The sequence below is a fragment of the Sinohyriopsis cumingii genome, chromosome 3 (genome assembly GCF_028554795.1).
Source record: "Sinohyriopsis cumingii isolate HCF-2022 chromosome 3, ASM2855479v2, whole genome shotgun sequence".
NCBI lineage: Eukaryota > Metazoa > Mollusca > Bivalvia > Unionida > Unionidae > Sinohyriopsis > Sinohyriopsis cumingii.
In genome coordinates, this window is record NC_142963.1 from 43367128 (window position 1) to 43388078 (window position 20951).

The 20951-nt window shown below is 35.2% G+C and overlaps 1 protein-coding gene across 1 annotated transcript in view; it reads left to right on the forward strand.

The window, feature by feature from the left end:
* The window catches only part of LOC149802770 (adhesion G protein-coupled receptor L3-like), a 123287-nt gene that overhangs the window by 69441 nt on the left and 32895 nt on the right, over nucleotides 1-20951 (forward strand). Inside the window, exons 10-14 of the mRNA XM_089952198.1 lie at nucleotides 10168-10262; nucleotides 11126-11308; nucleotides 12715-12895; nucleotides 15433-15534; nucleotides 16435-16510. Of these exons, the coding sequence (XP_089808324.1) occupies nucleotides 10168-10262; nucleotides 11126-11308; nucleotides 12715-12895; nucleotides 15433-15534; nucleotides 16435-16510 (637 nt within the window). The remainder of the gene's footprint in view (nucleotides 1-10167; nucleotides 10263-11125; nucleotides 11309-12714; nucleotides 12896-15432; nucleotides 15535-16434; nucleotides 16511-20951) is intronic.

The window sequence follows — 20951 nt, forward strand, 5'->3', positions numbered from 1 at the left end:
AGTGATGTTTCTAAATTGTGTAGATCTTGTCATACTTGTCAAGTGGCAGAAAAACCCAGTCAGAAGATATCCAAAGCTTATGTCACCCTTTCCTGTATTTGATGAACCATTTAGCAGAGAAATGATATATTGTGTCGGCCCTTTACCTAAGACCAAGTTAGGCAACCAATACATGTTTATGATTATGTGTGCGTCTACATATTTTCAAGAAGCTATTCCTTTATGGAATATTAAAACTCAGACCTTAGTAGAAGCTTTGATAGAGGTTTTGTCACACATTTGGGCCTTAATAGAAATGCAGGAAAAGAAACAGACAAAAGTGTTAATTTTTGTGTTGCTTCATGTTGAGAAATCTGTTCAAGATTCATTTAATAGTGGGCACTTTGGTCCTTAAAAGTTTTAAAAAATGTAAGCGACTTAAATACAGTATCTAAACTCCTGGTTGGAAACATATGTTTAATGTTGTCCTGCTAATATCTATGGAGTATGTTGACATAGACAGCCATGCAAGTTATCCATTTAACTCAGTAGTATCTGTCCTACACCCACAACATTTGAACAAAGATGATAAATCGGACAGTGGCGACCTTGAAGTGTCTAATCTTCACAATACTGAAAATTTAGACAATCTAGACTAGAAGCTTTCGCATGTGTTGCCACAACAGATGAACGAAATGAAACAGCTACTAAAACAATATGAACACTTATTTCCAGATAGTCCAACATGAACAAATAAGATTGTCCACGACGTTGAAACAGTAAATTCTGTGCCTATAAAACAATATCCCTAAAGGTTGAATTTTCTTAGTCACGACTATGTGGAGAAAGACATTCACTTTTTTCTGAAGAATGTCTTTATCGAACCTTGTATTCTTCATCTTTTAATCTTGTGCCAAAACCAGATAAGACGTTCCGTATGTGCACTGGCTATAGAACATGAAACACTGTCACTAAGACAGATTCATGTCGAATTCCTAGGACTGATAACTGCATTGACAGCATTGGAAATGTCAAATACGTCATCAATTCCTCGTACGGAAAGGAAATTCCAGCATTCTCGACTCAAGATGTACTTTACGAATACAAAGTCCTGCTCTCCGGGATGAAGGATTATCCCAGCTCTTTCCAGTGTTTAATGAATATAATAACATCCAGTATAAGAATTGCGACACTTACATTGATGATGTCATCGTATACGGTGACACCTGGAAGGACCTCATGGATTTCAACCGGACGTTTTTCAAAAGGCTCATTGAAGCACATCTGACAATCAACTTGAGTAAAAGTGAATTTTGCCATGCTTGTGTTACCTTTTAGGATATATTTTGGGACAAATAAAACCTTTAGAAGTTCAGGTTAAGACTATTTTGTAGTTCTCTGTACCTATCAGTAAGAAGCAACTGATGCGATGTTTGGGTATGGCTGGAAATTTTCCTCTACTTCTTCCATAATTACGGAACTCATGACCAGTTTGTTAAGTAAGAAGACCAAGTGTCTCTGGTAAGACAAATGTCAGGGGGCTTTTGATAAATTCAAGGCCATAATCAAAAGTGCACCAGATCATTCATCTCCAGATTTTACGAAATAATTCAAAATGTATGTAGATGTGACTTAGAGGTTGATGGAGTACTGTTATATGAATAAAGCAATGATATGGATCATCCAGTGTGCTATTTATTTTAAAAAGTGAATAGGCGCCAGAGAAGTTATTCCACAATAGAGGAGGAATGTTTGGTTTTGGTGATAGCCTTTCAAAACTTAGAGGCACATGCTAACGCAAATTCTTCTTCAATTGTTGTCTTCATCGAGCACAAATACCTCACTTTCATTAATAAAATAAAGAACAAGAATCAAAGACTGTTACGATGGAGTCTGATGTTACTGTCGTATAATATCAAAGTTAGACACATCGAATGAAAAAAAATGCGGACACAATTTCAGATGCACAGCAATACAATATTGCATTGTTTTGTATACATGATTATATCATTCATATTCTTATGCACAATTAATTACACGTATGTTTTCCATTTCCTTAAAGAAAATTTTGCTGCATAAATCTTTCAAGTCTTTTATTGAGAAAAGTATAACGGATATCTATATCATACATTATTTTATAGTTTTATTTAAGTCATTTGGGTTAATGACATATTTGTTTAATTGTTTACTTCTGTGATTGGCATGTACTATAAGACGAGTGTCTGTATTTTCTCCATTAATAAGTCAATGTTATTGCCTAGTTCACCTCAACAAGTAATTCGGTCAAAGTACGCCACGAAACTGTTCAATGGAGGTCATGTCAAGATTACATGATCCTTGGAGAACATTTGTATTCTAGGGATGTCTTCTATGCCCTAATTCAAGACTGGTTCAATATTAAAAACTTCGAATGTAGAATGTTCAAGATGTTTCACAGTACATACAAATTTAAATACCTGGAATCATCTTTAGTGATTCAGATTTGTTGATTTGATGCAAATGTAGTGGCTATATAAAGGACTTAGGTAAGCAGCATATCATTCTTCAGTTATATTTCTTTCTTATAAGAGGACATTTGAGTTCTTTATAATTTGTTCGTTGAAATTGCAGAGTTGAAAACACTTATTCTAAACAGACAGTTCTATTATGAATAATTCAAGGTCTTGGGTATGTAAGAATTTTGTTGGATTACTATGGTTCTATGTTACGGTAAAAAGAAAGGTTTACAAAAATATATAAAACAGTATTTATTTTAGCGTGTATTTACCCAGATCGGTTCTAGACGTAGATCGGGTTTCAAAGAGACGTAAGCCTTGTGTCTCCTTGGGGAAGGTATTTACTTGTCTATACATAGGTATATTCAAACTGCATATAGTTGTACTATAAAAATTAATAATGACAAATACTTTTAAATACTGTATATATTTTAATTCCTGCATTAAAAAAGATAGATGAATCATCAATATTACCTGAATGTCACAATTCAGCGTCCATACGAATATCAATACTAACTGCCCTGGATAGAGCACCCACTCTGAACATAAGTCTAAGTATTTTATCATGTAGATCATGTTTCTGATTTAACCAAAGATGTTAGTAAATTACTGGTGCATGAATATGCAAGAATAATCATCATGTTTATGATGATACTCTCGTAAATGAAAGAACTCATCGTCAACTAAGAACAATGTGCACTTGCAACTGTTAAAATCACCACTATAGACAGCGGAATCGTCATTAACATAACATAACTGTCGCTCTCCTGCAGTATGTATTTAATTCTGCAGACAGTCATATTTGGTTTAATGATGGTTCAGAGCAAACTAATATCTCAAAATAGCAGTACGATTACGTGGGGGGGTAAACAAAAGGACTTTAAAAAACGGAAAAAGTTTGAAACAATTAGACATAATAAATAATACCGATATTAATAATAAAGAAGGAAATAGCCAACAATTAGGAAAAAGAACATAATACTAATCTTAATAATATATTATGCTAATGTGTTTTAGAAAGTGTAATGAACAAAGTAATATTCATGGACATCAGATGCAATTATTATCATTGGAACTTTCCAAGCATCAATGAGGGTACTAAGTTAAGATTTGGTCATGCACCTGACACTTCTCTGTCGTTTGAAAGTAAATTTGAGAGAGATCAGCTACAGATCAATCTTGAATTTAATATTATATGCGTAATGTTATTCTCATTTGGTGTTCGCTGTCCTTATTTAAATGCAAGCGATTAAACAAATTTAGCGATGAAATTTTAAATATGATTAAATATTGGTTTATAATGAAATATATGAATTCTTTACTTTGTTCACATTTCCACTGGACACAACCACTATCCATAAGACACTTCTTGCTCAGAACAGTGATATCAATTAGGTTAAGTGCTCAAGGGGAATCATATAACACTTCCTGATATTTCCATTCTTTTATTGGTTGCAAAATGAGATATGTGCATACTGTGATGAAAAATAAAAGCTCTATTTTAAGTGAGCTTATAATTAAAACAAAGCAATTTATCAGTTTTTATATCAGTCTGCGGTCAATAGTGGATAATAGAGCAAGTGAATAATGTCAATTACAAAAGTTTCCGTCTTTAATATAAAGTTTATTAGCATTCATTTGTTAATCTCCAAAATGTTCCTTGTGCAATGTTTTCATGGTCCGTATTCAGTAAGTTTATCGATGCATTAGAGACAAATGTTTCCATCATTAGAGTGTGCATTCACAGGCTGAATCTCTCAAAGTCCAATTTGTAAAAGTTATTTCCATGTGACGCTGTTCTGATGCATTTGATTTCAATATTACTATGAGTTATGCTCTTCTCCAGCTTAAGTCAGTCAATTCGTCTGCTGTATCCTAGGTGTTTGTCTTGCTTTAAGTTCCAATGCATTTGATAGCGGAGCACATGGCTGTCTGAACTGCACAGTTGTAGGAGAAGGAGCTTCCATCCTGTCATGGTACTATGAAGGACACAAGATATATCAATCCAAATATTCAAGAATACAACTTAAGGAAATATTGTTCCATTTTGTAGCCACTCCCCGACACATGGAATCTATTCTCCAGTTTGGCTATCTAGAAGCTGTCTCACATACCTTAGGTGACTGGAGATGGTCTTTCTAGGGTAAGGGATGTATCTCCCTCCACCTCTTACATATTCTTCAATGGTATTATGATAGGGTAATGTATTTGAAGAAAACAAAAATGTTTTCTCTTAAAATATATTTTACCGATAATTACCTAATCAGAACACACATGCACCCTCCCAGCCTCCTTATAGTTACAGTCATATAGATCGCGTGCCTTCTACTCAAGCAGTAGCTGAATAATGTTTGGATTTTTTCCCCAGTCTCTGAATCATATGTCAGGAGTACATCACTCTATGTAATCGTCACATGGGTTGGCAGATAACTGTTAGCTTTTTAGCTAAAACGTTTAAGCTTTGGAAGGCTGCATTTGTAGTGGTTAGTAGTACTTCTCCTTAGGAATTATGATCGGAAAGCGTTATTGAAGTAAAATATTTTACCAGATAGAATGGCTCCTTAATACTGAAAGTACATATGTTTTCTTTAACTATGTAGCATTAATATTTACCAGTAATGTTATTCTGTATGATCCAATTTAAATTAACAAACTGTTAAAAAGCGCAAATCTTCTTCTTCACTTGTGTGCCTGCTGGATTACATAAACATCAGTTTTTTTTCCTGAAATAATTTGCTAAATCTTCTGCAGAGAATATTTTAAAAATCAAATACCAGCTGTGTAAATCTTCTATGGACAAAGTTGATCTTGCACGGCTGAGCTACGATTTGGTACATACGTTTAATCCATATTTCTATATTCCATGGAACTGTTCAGATATTTCGCCGACATGTGCACAGCTATATTCTAAGATATACAGAATCAAATATTTTTATGTATCTCAATTTTTTTAAATTCTATTTACAGATTAGTGTAACTGGTGTATGATCAAACCGTTTGGAAAGCATAACTAAAACTATTTGTGTTTTGTTCCTCGATATTTGAAATAGCATTTCTGATATGCTGTATGAATACAAATTGGCCTGAAATATCCCTGTAACATATCAAGGTCATTTTCTCGCTGAACTCAAAACAAAACATATTTGTAGCTCTATGTATTTATATACACTTGGCACTTGGAAGTGTTAAATTAAGGAAACAAACAGATTTCGTGCAAACTGCTTCATCTGACACACACACACACACAGAGATACAGATATGTATGTATATATATATATATATATATATATATATATATATATATATATATATATATATATATATATATATATATATATATATAATTAGCGGTAGAACACCTCCTGATTTTATGCAATTTTTTTTGTTTCCGGGATCCTAAGTCCCCAATCCAAGCTAATATTCCTTCCTGCAACTGGTAATTGGATGATCAGAGTTACAAAGAATATGATATAACTCTGACTCGTCAGTAATAGCCAACATTCGGACTACCCTTCCTCGGTTTTCCTTGCGCTGATCCTGCAAGTTAACATGTCAGGAATGTCAAGTGAATTTAAACTTTGCAGCTGTTGCTATACACACGTTTGGTCAATTACTTCTATTTTTATTCAGTTGTATACCCCAGTTTTTGAATAATTGAGTTTATTCGTATGTTTTCCTTGTAATTGTGATTACTATTTGCACCTGGCTCAGTTTAGTGTTACTTCCATTTATTGTTCCCCTTCCGTACCTGTGTCTGGGCAAGTATGGTATTCTCTGTTCACAGAAGGGATCTGAGAAACAGAAAACAATTGCGACGTACACGGTCCAGAGATTGCTAAAAGACATTCGATATGATGAAGAGAAAAACAGTGGTCTCGTTGGATTGATCGGAGGTGGGATTGTATAACAGGTCTTCTTTACCTCACCAGTCACCTGTGCATTAGGCATGGATCACTGGCTACTGGGCTTTGCGTACTGGTCACCAGTAACGGCACTGCTCCTTAAGAAACTGGACTCCAGGTTGTGCTGTTTAGTCTTGGGATATGAAAAGGTCAACACCGACTATTTTGCTATGCTAATGTCCAATCTTTATGAGGTTATGGAGTCGGAGTTTACCAGCCTACACATAGAAGCTGATTAGATCATTATCCCTTCTTCCCTATGTTCCCTTGTAATCCTTGTTGGACTTCCTCTTATGTTTATTGAGTCGTCTTTCACCTTCATAATATCATAAATGACTCTATCTTGATTTCAAGTTATGGATACATTACATACCTTGGATTGGCTCCGACACTGCTGGCCTCATCCTGCAAAAAGAGACAGCTTGCCACTCTCTTACAAGTGCTTTCAGAATCAGAATCTCATTCACCTTGGAGGACAATTGGTAGGGTATTCCCGTTACTACCATGATTGTTCACATGACAAAACCATTATATGGTATCTCTCTCCCCTAGTGAGACATGACGAACAGTACGTTTCTGCCTCATCTCGAAAGCAGATTCAGGATAACGACAGTCTTCCTATACCAGCCTATACTACTGAGATCCCATAAAAGTCAAGTTTTTCCCTTTTGGGTCCCTTGCCTGTTCCATCATTTCAGGTCGGTCATTGCAGGAGGAAGAAACCAATTCGTTTTTAAAGGACATCAAAACATTTACAACCTTCTTCCATCAGCCTTGCGCCAAAACATGTATCACATGAAGACACTAGGATTCTTCCCAGTACATGCGACCTAATCGTACTAAGGTCTTCTGTTGTTTCCACACTCCGCGATGCAGCAAGCGCAAAAATATTCCTTGTGCAAGAAGTCTGCCAGACCTGGTTGATCCCTTCTTGTACGCTCTGGCCATTGGTCTCCTCTTCCAATTATTGGGTACGAGTCCTAACTGTTTGTCTAAGGAACGAAATGCACATCCGTCTACGGAAGAGGTCGGTTCAGTGAAATGGAAAAGAATCAAATTCCGGGTTTCTATTCTTAGATCTTTTCAGTGTCGAACAAAGGTCAACAATTTAAACTCATCTTTGAACTTTCCACCTTAAACAATTTTTTTGAGATAACAGCCTCCGTCGGGAATACCTTAAGGCCTAATGACCACGTGGCCTAGATAGATCGCCAGCATGTTTTACAACATTACTTCATCCTCTTGACTCATAGGAAGTACATCAGTTTTTTATCTTTGTCAGGAGGCATTTCAATTTCAAATTCTTTCCCCAAAGCCCCACCTACACATTTAATGATTGATGTAATAGCGACGCGCTTAAGTTCTTCAGGTGTCCCATTGCTCAAGTAATCGACTAATGCATGATAAGTGTCTTGAAAGATTCTCTTTTGAACGACCTTTTCAGATGTTGATCCCGGTCTAATACCCGGTATAGAGAATCGTATATAATCCCATCTCAGGACTTCGTGTATGTGGGGATGAATTTCTTTACCAAACAAGGGAGTGTTCGCATTGCACCAGAATTATCACACAGATTTTACTTCGTTGCTTGCCTATCTTTACCTCACTGTCCTGAACCTTTCAACTCTGCTATATAATTGGCTGCCTTATGGAGATTTTAGATATGCCATCTCCAGTTCTTGCTCCTACCATACAGTAAATCACACAGGGACCAATTATCAGCTTGGATCATCCTGGGTATTCCAGAAGTCCCAATTAGATCCTCGTGAGGTACACTTTGTGTACAGATATATTACATTTTGTATGGAGTGCGCACCTGGAGGCAGAAGGAGTAGTCCTTCAGGGACTGTGGTGTCAGGGAGAGGCTGAAATTCCTTTACACAACCTAGAAGAGTTACAGAAATGATTATAACCTTCCGAGTGTGTGCTAACCTTGGAAAGTGTCACATATTATGATCGCATCTTACAAGATATCAGTAACAGCGTGCTTTATGTATCAAAGAGTTACACATATTCGTAATGTTTGCATGGAGGTCTGAAATATTTTTAATATTTTTTAATGAGCAGTCTCAGATGAGATCACTCTCAAAGTCTGGATATCCGGGTAGAGAGTTTGTTCAGATGAGGCTCTGTACTGTTTTTTTGAATGGTCCATGCACCAGTCGGAGACAGAGAATTTTTTTAAAAATGTGGTCAATAGTTGAATATTGTGCTATGAGAATGAACAACAAGATCCGTCTTTATTTCTCTCCAGTGGCAAATCAGAGAGCCTGGATAGATGCTATCAGTCTTAAGTCGGAGCGACTTTATTATTTCCATTCCTCAAATATATCTGCAGGTTCTCCACCAAGTCAGAATCTGCACGTCTCGCTTGATCCTGATAGCCCTGCTCCACATGGATCCAATAGTCTTGGTTCAATAATTAATCAACAGTTGATAGATGAGGGTAGGATATAATCACAGAGGAGAGTTAAGCTCTTATAACAACATACAGTTTCAAAACCTTCATGCTTTGCACAACTCAGACAATTTATTAACTAAATCCAGTTTTCAGGCAAGAATGCTGCCTTCATTGCTCAGGCACGGAGGAAATCAGTTTTCAAGGTTTATAATACCAGTTGCAGACACAGCTGTAAATGGTACAGCAGGAACTGCTTGACCCTAACTATCCACCCTTAAATCAGTAGCAACATTTCATTTCCTTTCCGAGGAAAGAGAAATTCTGTTTCTGCAATTAAAAGTTATAAGGCATCCCCTTCTCTACAGTCTTTCAGGTGGATCCTTTCATGAGTTTTTGAGCTTTATCGAAACATACTTATGAAACTGGAGTGAAGCTTCCTTTATTAACTTTACCGTTATGACCGTCTTCCTGATCTCCATGGCAATTACAGGTAGAATGTCTAACATTCATGCCTTGCTAATGGAAAACGGTAGTGTACCGTTTATTGTGAACTATGATTTAGTTTCTCTTCTTTGTATAACTGGGTCTCTAGTGAAGAATTATCTGCCTACAGTGGCTCCAATCCATGCTGAGGTTCCCATTCTCAGTTATATTTGTGCTGGAGATTATCAAGATAGGCTCTTTTGACCATACGGAGCCTTATGGTTATATTTGGCTTCTCTTACGGTACAAGGAAGGTCAAAATGATCTCTCTCTCTCTCTCTCTCTCTCTCTCTCTGCGTTAAGCAGTCCGTCGGGCACTCTCACCTTACCTTTCTATCATTTTATCTTTGCTCTTGGTTCCCAAAGTAAGTTACGTCGTTCAATAAATCATATTTCCACAGCTAAATACATAATGAGAAGCCCGTTACCAGATTATGGTGATCAACACGCGTTGTGTTAGTGTAATTTTACTGATTTCTTATAGCTTTTAATCCTGAGGTCATCCGTCTTTCTTCTGACTGGTAAATTCAGTAAAGTAGTAGTATTAACATATTACTGCTATTGAAATGTCGTTTGTGGAGGTATATAATTTGAATAATTTGCACTATATGGAGATTTGCATGACTTATCTAATTAAACATACGTTTCATGTGTTTGATTGATTTAGAGTTGTTGCTTAAGCACATACTTTATAAAGAGCAATGAAAACAACACCTCATTTAAATAGGATTTCTTTTCATGATTTTAGACTTTTAAATATCCAACGGAACAACTAAATGATACCTTAAGGAACAACAGCCATTGTATTTTTAAAAAAAATAAAGTAAGAAAGATTTTTAGCAAACACTGTAACAACATTGCATAATTAGTATTTATAATTAGTGTTTGTCATTTCTCTATACTCAAGGCGAGGCTACACCTGTCTGCAATGAAAATGGTACTTGGGGAGGAGCTAATTACGACCAATGTGTGAGCAACACTTTGATTCATCTTATTAATCAGGTAATAACTAGAATCTGACAATAACTATTTGCGCTATTGCTTATTAAACCCTGCTGCCACAAAGAAAAAACATATCGTACTTTACCTCCCTCATCTCCCGAGTGCCACGATAACGTGGCTCAGTTTACCTAGCTTGTATCCAGAGTAACGAGTTTGGATGTCAGTATTAGTATCCTGTATCCTGCACGACGAATTAAATCGGCGTACACCATTGGTTGATGTCAAGCTATGTCCTAATTATGCAGGCAGATTAACCAATACAATATTAGCTTACATGGATTGAGTGAACATTGCTGAAAATGGGGAACCTACTTAAACATACTTGGGCATACCTCGACTACTGTCGCATTGCAAGAAATTCAAATGTATGTCAACGCAACATGATAATGCGTCCATTTGCTAGTGTCGTATTTTCATTCCGCCATGATAAAGACAGCACAGTAAGTGTATTAATTACACATAAATTAGTGTAAGAGTGTCGATATATGCAGCCAAGTGTGTGAAATAATCCTGAAACTTTGACTACTCATTCCGATGTCAACCGACATCGGAAGAGGCTATACAAGACCGTTGTTTGGGTAGTAAGACATATCACTAAAACAAAAACAACATGTGCTACCTCTTACATTATAGGGCTAGGATAAGGGCATGCTAACTCTTATCCTTGTCCTACAACGTAAGACACATCACCCGATATTTTTGTTCTGGGGGGTGCACTAAAACAAAAACATATACTGTGTCTTACATTGTAGGACAATCCCTTATCAATTATTCATATATACATGTCTTTATGTGTGGGTGAGTGTGCGTTATATGTTATGTCACGTTTTGCTCAGAAGTTGTTTGTTTTTTGGTTATTCTAGATTGAAAAGCTCAAAGATGGGATTTTAGTTACCAACGTCTCAACGATCTTGGAAACGGCTAAAACAGCAACTGTAAAAGAAATAGGCCCGATGGAGTTGGAGATTGTGGTCTCTTTGCTAAACCAAATTACAGAAATTAAAGACAATGTCACAGACTTTAAAGATTCGTATAATGCTACTAAGGTAAACGAAACCAAAACACTCTCCATAAGTAATAGATAAATATGTCGAATTATATATGCAGAACCTGAAACCTTTACGTACCCACACATGCATTTCAAATTCATATATTCTGCCTTACCATTGACACTCTACCCAGTCATGTTCTATTGTTTACCATTTATCTTGTGCACTTATGTGTTTTGTAGTATTTATGTGCCTCAAATAATACAGCTGAAAATACATTTGGACATGTTTCTGAAAGACGACACAAAGAAAGTAACTCCAGTGGAGTCATACATTTTATAGCTTATCGCTCATTAATGTTTATACTTTACAGTTTTTTTCTTTAGGGGTCAGTGCTTATTTCTTGCATAAACCAGCATTGTTTAGTTTGTTGTGTAGTTACTTGGTGTTCATTTTGTATTCAGTTTCCATTCATTTAACAGTTAACATTTATTGTGCTTGCATTTTGAGGGTTGCTTAAAATGCATTTGGGTTGGTAACACTAACGCAGAGATCAAGAGTGCTTTTAACAAATACATGAAATCAAATTTAAAATGTACAAAAGTATTAGGTGATATGTATATGAAAGATAAATTAGAGACTTGTAGCCACTATAGAACAAGAGTAGAGTATTTGTCTATGTTTAATGACATTAACTGGGAGTAAGCAAGGCGTTGGTTTGTGAAATTAAGCAATAAAACAAATTGTGCGTACCTCAGCTTTTGAGATGAACAAATAAAACACGATCAGTTGTTGAACTTCTTCATCACAGCAAACAAACAAAATTTATTTCCAATCATCCAATTTAGGAAATAAGAAGCTGATCTTAGAGTGTGTTGGACTGATATCTCTTTTGGTAAATTTACGGTAGGTGTAAACGAAACGTTGTGAATTAAATGTGAAGCTTCATAAAAGTATTACTAAGGAAAATATGACTATAGGAAATGACTAGAAGAACCTCTTATATTCGATAAATTGTCTGTAGATTTTTACTCAAAGTCATTCCACGAGGCAGAAACAAGGAACATATAAAACGATAAGTGCATGGGTCATATCTTTTTCCACACTTAAATCAATCATTACCTCAATAGATATTTTCTGACTGAGATAGCGTAAACAATTTTCGTTTTGATATAATGTCTCTTCATAGCTCTCTTCTCATGAACAGAAAATAGGATATAAAAAAATATATAGATTTGTCACACAAATAATAGTGAAGGTATATGTATTAATTGTATATAAGCAATTAGATGTCGTAATACAGAACTTTCTTACAAATGACCAGAAATTTATCTTCTCTTAATTATCGCCTCTGTAATATTCCTTCATTAAATGCTGAATCTTGATGTGATTTGAATTGTTTGAATTATAAGAATCAGATTCCTATAAATGATGTACAAGTAACGTTTTTTAAACCATTCTAGAATTTCGTGGAGACGGCAAGCAACATAGTGGACGAAAACACCAGAACTTTATGGCAGACCTTAAAGTCAAAGAAAGGAAGAGGAGCTGAGATAGTGTTGAACACTATTGATAATTTTTTCAAAGGAAACAGCATCTGCTCTTTACAAACAAATGAATCAAGGATTCAAACAAAAAATATTGGTAATATACTTTTAAAAAATTTGAAACCTCAGATATTGTCCATATAGCTCAAAGACAATGTTCAGTCCTGCTGGAAATCATTCTCATCTATGCGATTTCAAAACGACTTCAAAGAAAAAATAAAGACACTTGAATAAAATATTTGGGCATGCAATATTTTAAGTTTTTAATTCATATTGACTCTCTAGATTTTTTAATCATTTAATATATCTTACTGGTTTCCCCTCATTTGGCTGCTCCACAGCATAGACTTTGAGGAATTTAATTTGGTTTGTTGATTTTGCATATCAACGTTATAATATAAATAGGTAGGACAAAAAGATTTAGTGCAGTTATGCTTTGAATGATTTTCTTATTTTTTGTTGGGGTGTTGCCAGGCTATTGAATAAAATAATAAATTTAATTTTGAGTTCCAAAAAATGTAGATTACATTATTACCTTATGTTATACAAGTGGCAAAAGACAAAGATATAGAACAATCAGGATAATGTGTCGGTTTTACTTTCCAGTGGAATATTTGTGAGGGGACTGGTTCATTGAAGACAAAGGTATTGCAAGTCATGCATCATACATACAAAGTATGGCATAACTATCTCGCATAATCCATGAGCAGTGCATACACACCTCTATACCTATTTATTGCTTGGTCCAGGCAGTAATAAAAGTTAAAAACAGACAGATCCAGTAGGTGACCTGTAATATCACGACAATACGACATGTATTTAATTTTAATCTGATATGTGTGATGCAGATCAAGAAATAGGTTCTATTACTATGTCATTTTGTATTTAAATCTAATTAATGTGGAAGCTATGGAGTTATGTAAACAATCAAACAATGAAAATCTGCTTCTTCACTGTATAATATGACTACATTTTTTTATTTAAGATTTAACATTCAAAACAGAATTAGTCTTATTACTTTTCGATTTAGTTGGATCTTTTATTGGTTCAAATTATTTTTCACTGGAATTACAAAGTCCATACTAAAATTTCTTGGACTATTAAATGCAATTTATAGGGAAATCAGACATGGAAATTTTGGATTACAGTAATGAGAAACGTTGAAAGACTGTTAACACATCGCCACATTCCATGTCATTGGCACATTATCACATTCAAAACTGCATACACAACAATACATTCAATATCAGACTTTATTTGGAATATCACTGGAATTCAATTCTAAATTAATACATTTTGTCTTGTGATAGATATTTTCAGAGTATTTGGGATTAAATTACCAATACTGTAAGTTCTTTTTAACTTTTCACTTCGTATTCTATTGAAATAAATTATTTGTTGAATTTTACAACATTGTGTTGATTTTCACCCTTTTCTGTTACTTAGTTTAAGGCGATAGAGTTGTAGCAGTATATACATATATAGTCTAACCTGACAATAGAAAAGACAAAACTGGCCTTTGTGAACAAACTAGTTCTGTAAACAAGTTCGCTATTCAAAATTGGTTTTTGAACTTATACCATGCAATGACTATCAGTATCACTATTATTATTATTATTAGTAGTAGTAGTAGTAGTAGTGGTATCATTGCTAGTATCATTATTATTATTATCTAAACTTTGTTTTGAGCACCAAGAAAAAGCATTAACTTCACTACTGATTGACAGCTTACATATGATAGTAATACACAGGTACACCATGAATTATACTTGTAAAGAGCTGCTTACACTTCAGAAACAATAACTGGATTAGTCATTTGCTCACTTGCTGAAATCAACAAAAATTGAAACTTTGGATGCCTTTACGGACAAGTTTTAAAGATTGAATGACCTCTGACCGTAGTAGAAAGGGGTGTAATTTGTATCTCTTCTCAAACACAAGCTTCTTTCATCAGAGATATTTTTAAGTTATGGGCAAATTCATGAAGGTATGGAACTACACCTGTCACGCTTGCATAAAGGCAACTTCTATTTCTGCTCTGATAGCATGACTACCTATCTAACAATCCAGCAAACGAATTGTGTTTACCAACTACCCTAATGATAAAAACTCCCTTGTTTTCAAAATTGACATATTGATGACGAGCAAATTGAGTACAAGCGGGATAAGGAATGTTTGCACATCGATTTACATGATATTCTTTTGTCTAAATAATGCCTTCATCATAAATCAATGACAGTCTAAGGTAGGGAGACACCATGAAATGGGTAGGAAGCACTGGGCTGCTTACCACAGAGAGCAGGTGACCATTACATAGATGCCATTTATATAGAAAATATGAGGGAATCATAATACTCTTGCTGTCACAGCTTAGTTCCATAAAGATGACCATTATGACAGGTTCAGCTACAGATACATTTTACATTTCAATCCTGAACAAAACATATTAATGTCAGACGGATTTCATAGATGATTGTGGTTGAAATTTGGTTGAAAACAGCTCTGATGGTAGCAGCAAATAAGTGTCCAACAATTTAGAAGCAGTGTGTCAAATATGTACTTGTATCAAATAATCACTGACATCAATTTCTCAGTATAATTTCAATACTAAATATGAACTTTATTTATTTTCAGATGTTAAGATTGGGTGTCAACTACCAGCAGATTTAGAGGCCAGCAGAAATAATGAATATCTTATGGATTTAAATGACGCGCTTTATTTTCCCATACAAGAAGGTATATTTGAAGACAATATTCAAACAGGCAGCTATTGAGTTTATCACAATTATCTTCGCATTCTCAAACAATTACCGATAAACTATTTAACACAGTACCACAAGTTTCAAGTGTTGAGGCTTGCGGAATGCTATCAGATGCATGCAGTGCATACACCAAGCAACATGAATAAAAATCCCTGTTGCTTTCAAGAAAGTACCATTTTTACAAAAAATGGTGAACTATTTCACTGTACTATTTGTAATGAATAAAAGAATGCTATCAGTTATAATAAATGAACATAAGTAAGATTTCAATGTCAATCAAAGTATCATTCATATTTTGTATAAAGAAGCAGGAAGAAATGAGCAGTTCTTAGAAGACAAATAAAATTATATTGTATTATATAAATCAAAGTCTGGTAGATTGTAATTCTAATGAAAATAATCTTTAAAACAAATTCCACTCCGATGTGGAATTTCATGAATCAGATTTATGAAACAGGCCTAGAGTTTTGTTTGGGGTGTGCAAACATGGAGAAACAGCTTAATATAGTATTTGTGGTATTATACATATAGATTATCATTTTCTGAAGTCGTATTTTAATTTATTAAATCACCAAGATATGATACACCACTTTTGACTTAGTCATCCAGATTAGGGGTCCATCAATCATTTTATGAACTGTCAAATATTATATTTTAGTAGTTCATTCATACCTAGATTTAAGGACTACCAGAGCCAGGCATCCTATTCGGATGCAGGTGTGAAGTGTCATCATATTTGTATAGCAAAGAATTTGCACAAAATAGGATACATAATTAAATTGTTACGTACCCAACATTGTTATTCTTCACACTAAATATTAAATAGAACCAAATTTGTTATTGATTTGAAATGTAACTATTTAATATTTTGTAGATAATAATTACACGTATACTGCAGTTTTGTACAATAACTTGTCTGGCATGCTACAGAACAAGATACTATTGGATGGGTAAATATTTATCTTTTTTCCTATTCTATATATATATATATATATATATATATATATATATATATATATATATATATATATATATATATATATATATATATTTGGTTTTGCATAAAATGATAGCAGGTAGATGAAGAAAGAATGATTACATGATGTTACACAATAACCTGGAGTGGTATATAGATGGAATGATAATTGAAGGTTTCATATAGACAAAATGTATTTACAAAACATGAGCAAAATTTACTTAAATTCTTGGTTAGTGTAAATGTTTTGAACAATAGAAGTTGCATATGTTTAATAATGTACACTAAAATGAAAATATATGCAAGGTACAAGGCAATATATATTTGATAATGTGCTTAGAAATTGTATAGAAAACAGTCTTAGGATATGCCTGCAAAATAATGAAATATACAAAAGGAAATTCCAGGGTAAAAAATATAAATATAAATAACAGAAAACTGAATACAATGTGATATAACATGGAAAGTGGTGATATTTGATTTTGATATGTGCTTTTCGGATTCTTATTATTTTGATGAATTCATTTTAGGAAAATGTAATGTCTGAGCATTGATGTAAAAGAAAAAAATTGAGACAATAATGAACAAGTTTATATGTGAAAAATTATGAATAGAAATGAACACTACAAAAAAATGCTATGTGCTAAAGTTTAAAATTGCAAGACAAAAGTAATGATTAATACAATGTCCTGATTCAGTGTTATGTGACACCTGACCACATAAAAAGAGACATCAACATGACGGAACAAGAAAACTGCAACCAAAATCAATATGTATTGTTAGGCAGTTAATTTTAAAATTCAAATAAAAAGCATAATATTGTTAGTACATATGAATCCTGTTCCATTGGAGTTACAAGACTAGATAGCTATCATAGACAATTTTAAGAAATGGAGATATTTTATCTTAATTTGCACATTCCTAGACCAGTAGGCATTGTTTTTAAGGTTCATGTTATTTTAAACAACGTTCATCTCATTGAATATTAACAGATCATTTGTTGCATCAGTTGAAGTTTCTTAGACAATAACCATACGTTTCTTTACTTTTCAAACTGGCCTAAACCTAATGTGCATTAATAAGCCGCAAAACACGAGGCAAGATTAGTAAGACAAGCTCAATAGTGAAACAGTAAGAATGTCATGTCAAGGAGCCACTATGTTTGAATAAACAACCTTGTCATCTAGTATGGCATCATAATAAACAAATCATTATGAACACAGCAAAAGAAATCGAGTATGTCACTGAATGACTTGCACATTATCAGCAAAAAGCTTCAGCACGTTTCATTACCGACGCCAGGCAAGATCATCCTAACCTTGCGAAACCAATATCACCGGATCCGAATCCCATACATTATTTCTGGGGATTTTGAGAGAGTATACGTACCATTGGAAAGACCAGCTGGCAAACCAAAGGTTGCGACACAAAGATATCATTGATAAGGTTCCAAGTAGAGTTTGCTATATTTCAAAAGAGATAGTGTTAGGCAGAGGCATGGATACTGTTATCACTTTTATCCAAAACCTCAAGTGTCATGTGGAAGTGAAGCACGAAGAGTTTCGTTCTCTAGCTGAACATAATCCAGCCTGTCAAATGTGCTTGTGGCAAGGAACTGTGTAATGACTGAATGCGAGACTACATCGATATTAACCGCAAGTACCAGATCGCCGACCACAAAGCAAGAACTTACAATGAAAGATGTATGCAAATATTTGATTCACCTTATGTATAATTTCTACAGTTATGCAAAAGCTTTTTCGATAAAGTGCACACCTTGTACAGGGGCAATAACAGTTTCCTGCTGACTATTGATTATAATGATGTCCTCAGAGAAACAATCAAAGATGCTCATCTCTGTAGCATGATTCACTTTCCGGGAAAGCATGGAAACTTAAAAGAATATAGGTATGTTTATTTCGAAGGCTATGAAAAGCCCAGGTTTGTCGGCCTTATAGTAGACAAAGGCCATGAAACCAGAATCTAGATAAGTAGAACCAAAGGCATTTCAAGAACAGTTGTAAGGTGTCTCATCTGCTTCGATCTCCTGTTATAGAAAAATGTGGTTCTGGCACTTGATGACCACCATTTCCAGCCACCACACACAAATTTGGTGTACTGCATAAAGAGTACAAGCCTTAGTCCACTGGATACCACAAATAGATTTTGATAGACGGTATTGTTCAAAGCCTTTGGCCTAGCTGATGGTAGAATGTTCTTAATTATCTCGGAGAACATTCGGACACAATAAGTTGCCTCTCATGAACAAAACCTGTTTGCAGAGGAACACTACCTGAATAATGGTACATTGATGGATGTCGTTTAACGTCAAACCTGTAAGCCAGACTGACCACCTTGAGGGATTCCACAGTGATGATGGCACAGTGTTCATTGCTTTCCAATCTTTCCAGTCTATACAATTAATGCACTAGGGTATTAGAGGTATGCCACTGACATTCCAGATCAACCAGTTGTGCCCAAGGGTTCAACCTCATTGTTACAACTGGTGATGTCAACCACGGTGAATTATTGTACTTGTTGGCCAAGGGATCAGTCTGGTGCATCAACGTTTTTCGATGCTGGAATATCAGACCACAGCGGCAAGATTTTGTGTGAATAATGGCTCATTAATATGCTGCTTATTTTGTCACTGCCACGCCCTTCTGGGAACCTTGCGAACCATAGTATACTGCTACGTGATTAGGATTGATTAGGTGTTTAACAGTTTGCTGTACTTTGTCATACTGACAGCCTTTGATCCACAAGGACAGCTACTGATCTACAAACAAACAGTCCTAACTCCAGCTCAGCAGTGCAAGCAGTTGCCTGCATTCGCTACTTTAAAATAAATATTTATAGGCCACGTAGCAGACATTGGTAATTCCTCTTCCCCCTTTTTACCGCGCCCACCTCTGCCGCAAACACCTTCTCGTATTTTGTTGCTTGGATGAATGCATGTCAGCATGAGTCAAAATCCTGGATTCGATGAGGGCGTGTGGCCTCATATCTTTTCCACACTTGTCATCATATATTACAATTATGCACATTGACTAATGTTCTGCGAAGTATTTTTGGTATGCTTTGTCATTCAAGTGATTAAGGTGATCATTGCAGTTACACTTGCATTCAGCCTGCGCAGATTGGAGTTCTTCCATAACTTCGTCATGGCAAATCCATTTGGCGTTGGTCACATCTGATTGCACTGCAGAGAAGAGAAAGTTTGAGCAAGTGAATGTGATTGCCGTAATATTTGCGCCACCGATCACGAGAGCAACAAAGTTCATTTTTGTCGTTTGATGTAGTTAATGATATTACAAGGACTGATACCTTGTTTAATTAGCATGATCTGCATCAAAAGGTGTAGCATTGTGATGGTTACAGAGCTTCCTGCATCTTCAACGTTTGAACAAATTTGGATAATTTCATTTTTAAACAAGCATTTGACAATCATCCAAATTGCAGCCTTAACGCCACCAGACATTTGCTCCATGGAAAAGGAAGTTATGATGTCCTTGGCATACGGTGATGTGAAATCTAACATTGTGTTGTGCAATTAACAAGTGTCTGTTAGTTTTTTTAATGACAAGCACAACACACATCTACTTTCATATGAAAGGTAAAAGGTGTACGTCTAATAGATGCTGCTGCTACCTTCAGTGTTTGCTGTTCCGACGACTTTCCACAAGTTGCATCTCAATGTTGCTCTGATCGTGCTGGATGTTCTTGAAACTGTATTATGTGAACTTGTGCTGGTGCACTGGATGAAGAATTAAAGAAGGCTAGCTGCCAAATTTACCCCAGAGAACATACAATGGCATTCACTGCCGTGTTTGTTGAGCTATCATTGCGCTTGTTGAAACTGGAGCAGCTTGCATGTTAGCAATATCCACGTTTTCAAACCAGCGTTGTTTCATCACCTCAGGAAGTCTTTTACCACCAGCAACTCTAACTGGGTGTTTAACTTGTTGACTTAAGTCACTTCCTGATATTGTCCTGCTGAAACAATCATCTTCAGTTCTGCTGACACATCCTTTATTGGTTGTGCTGTCAAGCCCATTTTCAGGTATGCTTGTAATTTATTGCTTTATATTTACAAAGTTGACATATTTATATGTAATCAAGCAAGTTGCAGTTGGTGGTATTGTTATACCAGAGTTTACGTAAAGACTGCAAACGCGATTTGTAACGAGGCCTGGATGATATGATCAACTTTTAAATAACGTGAAGTATGCTCGCGGCTATTTGAAGGCACAAAGTGGCATATAACTGCTGTGTACAGGCAGAATATAGTCGATCCCAGAGAAACGTTCATCCTGACCCCAAGGTTAGTTTCTTGTATTGCATTGGTCATTGCTATCTCTTTGTCATTCTTTTCTGTAAAGTCCACAAAGGTAGTATATAAGTCTTTGTCCACT